This window comes from Sciurus carolinensis, chromosome 2 (genome assembly GCF_902686445.1).
Source record: "Sciurus carolinensis chromosome 2, mSciCar1.2, whole genome shotgun sequence".
Classification (NCBI taxonomy): domain Eukaryota; kingdom Metazoa; phylum Chordata; class Mammalia; order Rodentia; family Sciuridae; genus Sciurus; species Sciurus carolinensis.
Genome location: NC_062214.1, coordinates 73,497,902 through 73,511,213, shown reverse-complemented (window position 1 = coordinate 73,511,213; position 13,312 = coordinate 73,497,902). Strand labels below are relative to the sequence as shown.

Genomic DNA, 13,312 nt, shown 5'->3' with positions numbered 1-13,312 from the left:
ATGAAAAAATGACCAAACTCAAAAACAAAAGAAATACAATTTAAGACAATAGTTTGGGCGATAACATTGGCAAAGACTTTAAATATTTAGAAAATCCATTATCAGTGAGGTTGTGGGAAAGTTGGCAATCTCACTCATTGCCATGGAGGATAAAATTGTTAACCATATTTTAAAAGGAATCTTGCAATAATTTTCAAAATTTGAAGTGTGCATATTCTTAATTCCAGTTATTCAACTGCTTAGTAATTTTATTATGATATAATAAACAAATGCAAAATTGTTGATATATAGGGAGGTTCATTGCACAGAAATTTGGTACTAACATAAATATCTATGAATGAGAAATGCTTAAAACATTTAATTATATTTCATCTACAAAACAGTCATGCAGTCATTCAACAAATGGCACAGATATGTATGTATTACTGAAATAGAAAAAGCCCACTGAAGACTATTAAATGAAAGAGGCAATTTGCAGGAGAATGTATTACAATATGCCCCACTTCTAGACCCCCTCCCAAAAATAGTTTGTGTGTTTGTGCACATCTGTCCTCTAAAAGAATGTGCATACCTCCCTTAAGAGAAGAAAACTGTAGGGATGGAATTAAAAGAGAGGAGGGCACTTAATTTATATATTAATTATTTAAATGTTGAGTTTTTGAAAAAAATCATGCAGAGTTTCTTTTGACTGTATCCTAGTTTTAAAAAAATTACCACATGGCAAATGAAAATTATAAATGTATCTTTATGGGAGCACTGAGCAATTCCATCATTTTGAGCTTCTTGTGTAATATTATTTCCTCTACTGAGGCTCCTGGGATTGAGTCAAGTGGCAGCAAGGGAAACAGTCACCATGCCCAAATTAAAGTCTCATCGATGGTATCCCAACATGAGCATTTCTCAGTTAAGCATTTCTTATCTGCAGGAGGCATCCACTGCCACACAGGAAAGAGAAGAGACTGTGCATAAGGAAGATTGTATCATTGTTTTGGTGAAGCTGGTGGTAGAAGTAATGGCACCAACTGTAACAAATATACCTTGTCTTTGTGGTCATCACCTGCAAAGACACAGAGAGAAAAAATGGCAAAGGTTAGAAACACATTTCCTAAGGAGGCATGGGGTCATGAAATCCTTACTATTCCCATACGTGTGATGGAACAAATCTGTGTAGAGTACACAGAGAAAGCCACATTTCTAGCAACCAGGTCCACACTGTGGTTACAAAAATCACTTTACAACTTCCTAACATCAAGGATGCCCGGTACTGTTATATTGCTTTTTCTTCTTTTGCTGGGCTAAAAAGTGATGGACATTCTCCAGCAATTTTAAACTATCTCTTCCGGGCTGTACGTGGCTCCTTAAAGCTCAATGTCATTCATTCATTTGATCAAGTATTTCAGATAAAACTATGTCAGCTTTCTAGTCTGAGTTACTGAGAATCTACTGTGTCTCATGCATACAATTCTCTAGCAACACAATGGATTCAGCCATGAAGAATTACAGTCTATTGGATGAGAGAAGAAAAGTTATTGACAGAAAATGTACTGAAATGTAAAAAGCTATGAAGCTAAACAAGAAAAGTTCTGACGTTTAACCCATCATGCCACTTGTCCATTGCAATCTATTAGAATGTATCCAAGTCATCAGTCTGCAGGAAATTACCATCTCATTTTCTACCCAGACATGGTTCCAAGAAAGCAAGGACTTCTTACTAACAACTTTACCTTCAGAGGGTGTCTCTTGCAAAATACGCAGGTGAAGAGCTCTTTGTTGGAGAAGCCTTCTTTCAGGGATTTAATGGTGCCACTCACTCCCAGAAGACTTCCCAGAAAGTCATCTTTTGATGTGAAAAATAAATAAATAAATAAGAAACATTGTTTCCAGTGAAACAGGTAATGCAGCAAGAATCTGGGAAATTCACTTTGTTTCTCTTAATACGGACTTCATTTAGAAACTGCCCCTTATTTACACATTTCTGAAGTCATAACCAGATGTTCCATATCTCTGTATGTTTTAGTATCAACACATTGTGTCTTGCAGATTTATAAAGCTTAATAGTCACCTGAGTTCCACTGAAAATAATGTCTTTTGCTTTCTTAAAAATCACTTATCTTTCATTGCTTTGTTGGAAAGGTTACTCACAAAATCATTCAAAATAAACTACAAATTTATTCTCACCAAAAGTTCACTGAGAACTTATTCTATGAAAGGCAATATGGTGGCTATGTCACAAAAAATAAACTGAAAGTTATCTGGCCACAGAAAATTAAAAATCCATTGGATGAATCGATCATGCCAATAAAGAGCTGAAACATAATGGTCTGATAAAGGTAATTTAGTTGAGGGTAGGATTGTTTAGGAAAGACCTTCAGTTTAAGAAAACCTGTTATGATCACATAGCTGTAACTCTCCTTTACTGTAACCATACTCATCTGGTGTTTGGATGAGTTCTTAATCCCTTTTGGCAACCAAATGCAATCAAGTCTAAGAAGAGCAAGATCTATCAATTCAAACTCATTCTAGACTGCTTTTCTATAAACATTGCAATTCCCTGCCCATATAGTTATTATACCTGTGAGAGTATCCAAGAGACCATAGGTAGGAATGAAGACTTCAGAAGTAAGTTGTCGGCTCATACTTTGAAAATGGCAATTGAGAGTTAAGAAGACAGGTGTGAACAACTGCCCTTCCATTCTGGGGTCTATGGTCACCTGACAGAGAAAATAAAAAGAAAAGTGGAAAAATAACATCTTAATACAAAAGTACGTATGCATACAGATGTGTCTATATGAACACAGGGCACACACACACACACAATCTAACAATAAAACAGTCATGAAGTGTGGGTGTGCTATGCACAGACTGGGAAACAAGGCTATTGCGAAGTCCTCTTTGTGTCACATGCACAAACATGAACCACTCTCCCTTTTCCCATAAGGTCCAATGGACAAAGAGTAGTTCAGAAACAATAAAATATTCATGTTCTGTTAAGACTATTAAGATTTTAAAAAATTACTATAAAAAAAGCAACAATGCCAGGCATGGTGGTGCATGCCTGTAATCCCAGTGACATGGGAGGCTGAGGCAGAAGGATCACTAGTTTGAGGTCAGCCTTAGCAACTTCATGAGGTCCTCAGCAGCTTAGTGAGATCCAGTCTCAAAATAAAACATAAAAGGGCTGGGGATATGGCTTAGTGGTTAAGTACCCTTGGGTTGAATCCTCAGTACCAATAAATAAATGTTAGTTTTAAAAAAAAGCAAAAAAACATGATTTCTCTATTTCCATTCTATAAAGTCTAAAGAAAGTTCCTAACAATTCCACTGGCAAACTAAATCTATTTTAACTTATCAATTGTTACAAGACAATCTTTACAGGAAAATGCACATGCCAATAATATCTGAGTAGCTAGATAGGTTGAATTCAACTAAATTATACTAGATTAAACTTTTTAAAAAAAGTAATCTAAAATTTGCCCCAAAGCAACAATCTTTTACTAAAGGGTACATTCAAGTGAAATAATCAAGTGTCCTAATCATTTTTCATTTAAAAGACATCTATAAACACAACATTTAGCTATAATTTTGAAAAAAAACATATAATATAATCTTTTTTAAAAAATTTTGTTCTAATTAGCTGTACATGACAATAGAATGCATTTTGACACATCATATATAAATGGAATATAATTTCTCATTCTCTGGTTGTACATGATGTAGAATCACACCAGTTATGTAGTCATATATATACACAGGGTAATAATGTCAGATTCATTCTGCTATTCTTCCTACCCTAAACCCCTCCCCTCCCTTCACTCCCCTCTACCTAACCCAAAGTAACTCTATTCTTCCCTAGCTCCCCAACCCATTGTGAATTAGCATCTGTATATCAGAGAAAACATTTAGCCTTTGGTTTTTTGGGATTGGCTTCTTTTGCTTAGCATAATATTCTATAGCTCCTTCCATTTACTACATATGCCATAATTTTATTCTTCTTTAAGACTGAGTAATATTCCATTGTGTGTGTGTATGTATATATTCTTTATCCATTCATCTGTTGAAGGACACCTAGGTTGGCTCCATAGTTTAGCTATTGTGATTTGAGCTGCTATAAACATTGATGTGGGTACATCACTGTAGTATGCTGTTTTTAAGTCCATTTGGAATAAAACAAGGAGTGGGTTTAGCTGGGCCAAATGGTGGTTCCATTTCAAGTTTTCTGAGAAATCTCTATCTTTCCATAATAGTTGCACCAATTTGCATTCCCACCAGCAATGTATGAGTGTACCTTTTCCCCCACATCTTCACCAACATTTATTGTTGCTTGTATTCTTGATAACTGCTATTCTGAATAGAGTGAGATGAAATCTTAGAGTAGTTTTGATCTGCATTTCTCTAATTGCTAGAGATGCTGAATATTTGTTTACATGTTTGTTGATCCACTGTACTTCTTTTGTGAAGTGTCTGTTCAGTTCCTCAGTTCATTTATTAATTGGGTAACTTGGGTTTTTTTGGGGTGGGTGTTCAGATTTTTTAGTTCTTTATATACCCTGGAATTAATGCTCCCTCTGAGGTATGTGTGGTAAAGATTTTCTCCCATTCTGTAGGCTACCTCTTCCCATTATTGATTGTTTCCTTTGCTGAGAAGCAGCTTTTTAGTTTGGATCCATTCCATTTATTGATTCTTGATTTTACTTCTTGCACTTTAGGAATCTTGTTAAGGAAGTAAGATCTAGGCTGACATGGTGAAGATTTGGGCCTACTTTTTCTTCTATTAGGTGCAGAGTTTCTGTTTTAGTGCCTAAGTCTTTGATTCACTTTGAATTGAGTTTCGTGATCTTCGAACAACCTTGATAAACTAGAAATCAAGATATGACAAAATGAGGAATAGGTTTGATTATCCATATTCTGAGTTCCCTTGAGAAGAACAGAACAAAGCTTAAATGTGATTTACTGATCTCAAATTTGTTGATTACCAAATGAACAAATGAAAAATGTTATATATCTTAAAATATTTGCTGGTGCTCTCTGAACATCTGCGGAGCATTATGTCACAAATTTTATCAGAGGTATTTACAGGTTTTCTCTTGTTCTGTCAAACATTCAAATATCCTGAAATACTAGCTTTATGTAAAATTGTAAAGTTGTAACTTTATATACAAAGTTAAACCCAAAACGTACAATGATAGTTAAAATTTGTATTTGTCTTCTGAATATAGACATAATGATTAAAGACTATTATCTGATTAATTTCATATTCTAGATTGTGGCAAGTCAATAAACAAATTCAGAAACATTTATCAATATGGCAGCTTATACTTCTATTTACAAACATACTTTCCCCAGAATAATCTTGGCTATGATTTCAACAAGAGGTATTTTATAGATTTTGTATTTCTCATATCTACATCTTTTATCATATGCTGATACACTATAATAGCTCTAAGTAATTTGCATACAATAGAACTTTCTGGGACAATGAAAATGTTTTATAATTTTATACTGTCCAAATAGTAGGCTAGGTAGAGTCACATGTGGCCACTAACATATAAAATATGGTACTATGACTTTAGAACTTAATGTTTAATGTATAATGCCTGCTGTCTTTTATACTGAACAACACAACTATAGATGTTATAAAATAAAACTCTAAAAAACATTTTTTAGTCTCACACAGGACAGTTATAAATATTTGACAAAGATTGGTGAATCTTTTAAGAAGTACAAAAATATTCTAATAAATAAATTTTGTTGCTATTTTTCAAAAAGAATATAAAATAAAATTTATAAAGGAAAGATCTTGACTATAATTCTTCAAAGTCAGAAATTTGAAATTCAGTATAACTCTAGGGGACTATTTTGTGCAATTTTTTTTTGTTTTTGTTATTGAGGAAATTTGATGGACTATAGAAATTTTAAGTATTCTTCCTCCCTTAGTATCTGAGGTTCCCTAGACTGTCCAAGCACAGTACATTATTCTATAAATAATGGTAAGAAACAGTTTGCACTTCGACATGTTTTCTCTGTGAAAACGAGAAGCAAGATGGTATTTGTGGGGTGAATCTAAATTATGTAATCATGTTGCTACTGCAACCTAGACTGAAAAGAGTGCAAAGTAGATGTAGGCAGCAGGCCTATAGAGGGTGGGCCTTTTTGCCAAAGGCCCTGTGGGTCCATATTTTCACATTTCCACTTAAGGGACATATGGCGCTCAGACTGTGGCAGGGTATTTCAAAGGTTTGCATTTTACACCAATTTATGAATTTGGCACTTGTGAAGATAAAGTTAAAAATAATTATAGAAATAAAGACTATTGCTACACCTTCCTGCTTATTCAAAATATTAACAAAAAGAGAAAAAAATTTGTAAGTTCAACATCAATCATTCTTTGAATTTTAATTCACAACAGTTCCTGCTGAACAATGTGGTAGGTAAAATCTTACCGGCCAGAGTAATAGTATAACACTGCACATACTTAATTCTCTGGTCTCAAATATAGTAAATGTGGTCCTAGAAATTCCTGCTTACAAATACATGGATGTGAACCTGGACAAGCTGAGTTTTCTGAATTGCAAATGTTTTTCCAAAATAAATGCCTTTTAAGGAAACCACGTTTCTTCAGCTAAGATTTAAGTTAAGATTATGTGTTGTAGAAGAAAAAGATATTGAGTGTTCCTAATGGGAAAAGAAATACCAGCCATTTATAATCACTGTCTCTGCAAAGCCTGCACTTTTGAGGGAATCCTGGAAAAATGTATCAACTGATATGCTTTATACCCAATTCTTCCACAATTAGATGGTAGCAACAATATTCCTCTATACATGGAAAAGAATACTTCTCAACTATTTCCTTTCATCCTAAGCTCCATAGATATCCTTAGACATTTTTCCTTAGTTTTCATTCTCCATTCCTGCCCAAATTTTATTTATGCAGCTATGCTGTGTATTTATCTGATTATGTACTATGGTTGTTTGGAGAACAAGTCAGTGAAATAACAGATTCTTTCTGCCAAGAATCAGTGTCATCCATGTGAATATTATTTTATAAATGCCTAGTAAACAGTTAGTTGAGAAAAATAACTAAATGTGTAAGGAGTGTATACAAGGTGTTCCAGCCTGTCACAAACTGTGTTTGGAGACAGTTGGAAGCAGTTTCAATTTAGGATCTTTAAGATGAGAGCATCCCTTCAACGATTAGAAGAGACACAGATAGAAATAAAGACTGTATTACTTACGGGTCCTTGGGAGTATAGCAAGTATATTCTGGGGGGGCAGGGTCACATGCAGAGGTCAGGCAGCACATGGAGAGAAGAAAGGGGGGAAAGGATAAGAAAAGGGAGTGAAGGGTGGAAGAGAGGGAGAATTAGTTGAGTTCAAAGTGTTATCCAAACAGGTTTCCCTGGGGAATTTTAATTGGTGGGTTTAAAGCAAGCAAACACAAGTCCCATGGAATCACACTGTAATTGAGAGGTGGTCACTACAGCATATTTTCACAGTCCAATATGGGGTGGGGGTAGGGCTTAACAGGGTCAGTCAAATAGGTTATATCTAGCTATCCCAAAGGGAGGTGGGTAGTCAATCAAAAGGCAGTTACTTAAGGCAGTTATCTGGCTTGACCACATTGAGGAACTGGGAGGAGGTACAGAACTGGAAATTGTGACATAGATGAATAAATCCTGCTTCTGATATGAGAAAGTTAAATATAATCAAAATGAGGCAACAAATAAGGTTGTAAGAAGTCACTATGTCCTTCCAATACTCACACCCTACAGGACATACTGTTGAGGTCTCAGGTGCATTCTTTCGATCACACATCTCATTTTGGCCCAATATTGTCTTTGTTCCTAAAAGAGAAGGAACCATTCAACACTCAACTGACCAATGCCTTTATGGTATAAGCTAAGCACAGAAATATCAAAAATTTTAAAACTGAAGGAATGGAACCGAGGAGGACTTACAATATTATTGATTGATTGTAAGAGGATTTCCAGAATAGATTAAATTGTTGACTAGTTTAAAAAAACACCAATTAGCTAGAAACGTGGGTAAATTTAGAATAAGTGATACTATGCTGTTGAAGAATCTTCTGAAAAACTCACAAGGATAAGCCCTGATGCCAATGGCAATGAAAACGTCAATGCTGGCTTGCTGAGTTTCAAGTGTTTTCATTCATAGCTCTCCTCCTGAGAGAGCACAAAGAGGTAGCAATAATACACCTAATTGAATCGACAAGGTCGGTAGTAATGTCTCCTCTTTCAGTACTAATTTTAGTGATTTGTATCAGTCTAGATAAAGGTTTATTGATTTCATTCATATTTGTACAAACTCAACTTTTGATTTTGTAGGTTTTTCCTATATTTTTTCTTTCTTCATGTCAACAATGAAAATTTCATTTAATTCAATCTCTATTATTTACTTCCTTCTGTGCACTTCGGATTTCATTTTCTCATTTGGCATTTTTCTTATTTCCTAAGGTAGAAGCTTAGGTTTATTTATCTTTCTCTTTTCTGATATAGTCACTTAAAACTGTATGCTTCCCTCTAAGCACATCTTTAATTACATCACATTCAGTACAAAATGTTTTATACTTTCTTTTAGCACATTTTATTTGACTCATGGGTTGTATAAAGCATGTTCATTTCCAATATTTGGCAATTTCCAACTTTATTTTTATTTCTAATTTAATTTGTGGTCATAGAATATATTCTACATGACTTTAGTCCTTTTAAGTTTAAGTACAGTTTTATGGCTTAACATATAATCTATCTTGGAGAATGTTCAGGTATGCTTGAAAATAAATTATAGTCTGCTATAGTTGGGTAGTGTTTCTCTCTGTGTATCTATATCTAATATATATCTTATATCTATCTGTATCTATAGATCTCTCTCCCCCTCTCTCTCTCTCTCTCTTACCCACCCACATAAACACACATGCAAACACACATACAGTCACGAGTTACCCAGATTTCATTGCTGCCCAGTATGGTGTCCTATGGAGTATTACATAATCCCTACAAAAAATTACATAATGTCAATATTTCGGGGTAAAATATCACTAACCTGAGAATTTCCACTGGCCCCCAAAGACAGGATGGCAGAAACCATGCCCCATAAATTTCTTCATTTCACATCTCATGGTGAAGGAATGAACTTTCATGTAAGGCCCAGTGCTTTGTCCTTGTTGACATGGAAAGAGGAGAGGTACAGAAGCATACATGTCTATTGGCTATGAGGCACAATAGGGTTCACTTATGTACCTGCACATTAAATTAACTCTTCTAGAATGATATTACTCTAACAAGGGTTATTGTGATAGCTTCTAACCTTTATCAGGGCCAAATATTGTCCAATACTTTCTGCAAATAAACGAAATTAAATGTGTAATAAGACTGAATGAATATACTTTTAGACTCCAAAAAATAGTGAGCTGGTGAACAGCACATCAATATCTTTAATTCCACCATAGAATTATTTTATCTTCCAAGGTGATTCAGTGGATTGGGAAGAAGGAAGTCATGAAAAACCATGGCAGGGGAATAAAGGAACAACTGTCCAAATATGGATTGCAGCATTTAACCTATTTAGGCACAGAACCCTGGCAATTTGCAGAGGCTGCACAAGGTTATGTTGTACCCCATTCAATTTAGAGTGGTTACAGCAATGCAGGGAGGACGTACACAGATAAAGTATATTCATGTGGTTAGAGTGGTTGTGCAGTGTGCAGAGAAAGGAAAATGCAGATGCCAGGCCCTCTCACTATGAGATATTCCCCAATCTAGTTTCAAACTAAAGCTCACAAGGCTGCACGGCTGAGGACTCAATGGGACTTAGAAAATCACACCTCTCAGCAGTGTCAAACTTCCTGCTGCCACACCAGGGGGGAAGAATCATCAGGAAGACTGAGAATGTGCTAAAATTCTAGAAAAGAACAAATAGAAGCCTCAGAGTATGCATCAGATTATTAACGTCTTCCAATGTCTGAATTAACAGATTGTAAACAGCACCAATAACATTCCTGAATACTTAATAATAAAATTAGCTGAGGAAAGAACTATAAAAAATTAGATGTTACCTACAGAGTGTGCCATTCTGTTCCATCTCAAACAAAGAAACTGGCAGAAATGACAAAGTCAGCTCTTCATTAGTATGACAGTAAGAAATTCATGCAACTCCAATTTTGAGCCTACAAAACAAAGGGTACATAGGAAAGTAGAGAAAGAAAACCTTCCAAATTGAATGTTGATTTTTAAGGAACTGATCATATTATATATAAATATAATTTATTGGAAATCTGTATGACAAAAAAAAAGTCACTTATTCCATGGAACAGGAGAGTATGGAAAGTCTTTTTTCTAAGACTTGCTCAAAGATTTCCCCAAAGTTCACCTTAGCATCCCTCATTAAAACTGGGGTCTTCCTTAAAATGGACAGATAATCCACTAAAGGAATGTGAATATTAGATAATTAAATTGGCATAACTCCAAGAAGTGGAAATATAATTACACAATCAAAACTATTTAAAACTAGACAAAGGTGCCAAAAACATACAATGGAGAAAAGATAGCCTCTTCAACAAATGGTGCTGGAAAAACTGGAAATCCATATGCAGCAAAATGAAATTTAATCCATGTTTTTCACCCTGCACGAAACTCAACTCACAATGGATCAAGGACCTCCTAATTAGACCAGAGATCCTGTACCTAACAGAAGAAAAAATAGGTCCAAATCTTCATCATGCTGGCTTAGGATCAGAGTTCCTTAACATGACTCCCAAAGCACAAGAAATAAAAGCAGGAATCAATAATTAGGATAGATTCAAACTAAAAAGCTTTTTCTCAGCAAACAATCAACAATGTGAAAAGAAAGCCTACAGAATGGGAGAAAATCTTTGCCACACACACTTCAGATAGGGCACTAATCTCCAGAACCTATAAAGAACTCAAAAAACTTTACATCAAGAATACAAATAACGCAGTCAATAAATGGGTCAAGGAAAAGAGCAGACACTTCGCAGAAGAAGATCTATAAGCAATCAATATACATATGAAAAAGTGTTCAACATCTCTAGTAATAAGAGAAATGCAAATCAAAACTACCCTAAGTAAATGTAAATGTATGATTACACAAATGGTATGCCTTTACTCCATGTACAGAGAAACATTTGTTTACAATAAAAATAAATTAAAAAAAAAAACTAGCCTAAGATTCCATCTCACCCCAATTAGAATGGCGATTATCAAGAATACAAGCAACAATAGGTGTTGGAGAGGATGTGGGGAAAAACGTACACTCATACATTGCTGGTGGGGTTGCAAATTAGTGCAGCCACTCTGGAAAGCAGTGTGGAGATTCCTTAGAAAACTTGGAATGGACCCACCATTTGATCCAGCTATCCCACTCCTTGGCCTATACCCAAAGGACTTAAAATCAGCATACTACAGAGATACAGCCACATCAATGTTCATAGCTGCTCAATTCACAATAGCTAGACTGTGGAACCAACTTAAGTGTCCTTCAATTGATGAATGGATAAAGAAACTGTGGTGTATATATATACAATGGAATATTATTCAGCCATAAAGAAAAATAAAATTATGGCATTTGAAGGTAAATGGATGAAATTGGAGAATATCGTTCTAAGTTAGATAAGCCAATCCCAAAAAGCCAAAGGCCGAATAATCTCTCTGATAAGTGGATGATGATACATAATGGGGGGTGGGAGAGAGGCAAGAATGGAGGAAGGATGGATTGTATAGAGGAAAAGAGGAGTGGGGAGAGGGTGGCGGGAAGGAAAAATAACAGAATGAGACAAATATCATCACCCTATGTACATTTATGATCACACAAATGGTGCGACTCTACTTAATGTACAACCAAAGAAACAACAGTTGTACCCCATTTGTGTACAATGAATCAAAATAAATAAATTTAAAAAAAAATAAAAATAATACTATAAAAAACTATTTAAAGCAGTGCTTACTGGAATCACTCAAATATTTAGGAAACTATTCTTTAAGGATGACAGAAAAAAATGTTCTGAACTTGGGGGACTGGAATAGCAAGCAAATTTAAACACATTTCAGATACTCCTACCTAAAAACAATAGTCAAGACAAAAATATCTTTTTAAAAAATATTTTAGTTGCAGTTGGACACAATACCTTTATTTATTTAGTTAGTTTTATGTGGTGCTGAGAATCAAACCCAGTACCTCACATGTGTTAGGCAAGTGCTCTACCACCGAACCACAACTCCAGCCAAGACAAAAATATCTTTTGAACTGACCATCCAATTGATTTCAACAGACTGTTCCTAATAGAAAATTGTAACATCTAAGGTAAGTGTATGAATGGTTTAAGGACAGGTACCACCATAATAACTCTATGGGGTCTCACTATTCATGTAAGGGTTTCCCAGAGTCTGATCACTAAAAATAGATGTTGCTAGCCAAATACCCACAAATGTTGCTGTATAATCCACAATAGATATTTATAAGGAACTTTACACTCTATTTACTTGAACAGATGCTCTTATGTTAGCTTTCATATATCCCAGTCCCTTGAGTCCTATTGCCTGAACAACTCAAATCCCCCCATGTCTGCCTAGCAGGGTCCCCGTGCTGGACCTCAGCTCACAGAAGTGGTTTGGTCACTCATTTTGTTCAGATTCCAACGAGATCCATTTTGTAAGTCATCATTGGTCCAGGCACATTTAATAAAAGGGACACTGATCACCCAGGTTTTTGTCACCCTGGGACACAAAGACCCACACTCTTCAATCATGGAGTCCTGCATCAACAGTTAATGACCAGTTCCATGGCTGCCTGGCATAGTCAGGGTACAATGTCATTGGAGTACTGTGATTCCCTAAGAGGAATATCAAGTATTCTTAGGACAAAATGCTTACCTTGTGAGAATTCCCACTGGATCTTGAGGATGGGTTAGCAAAATTATTAATACTTTGCTTCATATCACCTCTCAAAAATAAAGAATGAACTCTTTAATATGAAATCCAGTTTTTGGTAGCATACCAATCTGTGGCAACGAAATGTTTAGAAATATGAAAAGCATAAAGCATGCATTTTTATTTGTTAACGTGCTTAACACAGGAGTATTATTTATATTCCTTAATATAAAATAAATTAATATAGTACTACTGGGTTGTTTCTAATATCATTCAAAAGTGAGAAAGCAAAAAAACCTTGGACATAAGGAGCTGAAAGCTCGAGATGACTCTAGATAATTTATAACTCATACTGAATTATCAGATACTTTACAAAACAAATTACCTACTGAATTACATAAATAAACAACAAA

The 13,312-nt window shown here is 35.1% G+C and overlaps 1 protein-coding gene and 1 pseudogene across 1 annotated transcript; both read right to left on the bottom strand.

Annotated features, from left to right (window-relative positions):
- Positions 1 to 212: 212 nt before the first annotated feature.
- Positions 213 to 13,160, bottom strand: LOC124977256 (uncharacterized). The gene is made up of 8 exons (XM_047540695.1): positions 12,903 to 13,160; positions 10,070 to 10,180; positions 9,058 to 9,174; positions 7,763 to 7,841; positions 7,233 to 7,260; positions 2,573 to 2,711; positions 1,725 to 1,837; positions 213 to 1,057 (listed from the first exon to the last, which is right to left on the bottom strand). Exons 2-8 carry the CDS (start codon positions 10,083 to 10,085, stop codon positions 905 to 907), a joined length of 645 nt encoding a protein of 214 aa, XP_047396651.1. The 5' UTR covers positions 10,086 to 10,180; positions 12,903 to 13,160; the 3' UTR covers positions 213 to 904.
- Positions 12,618 to 12,699, bottom strand: LOC124978446 (uncharacterized; annotated as a pseudogene).
- Positions 13,161 to 13,312: the final 152 nt, after the last annotated feature.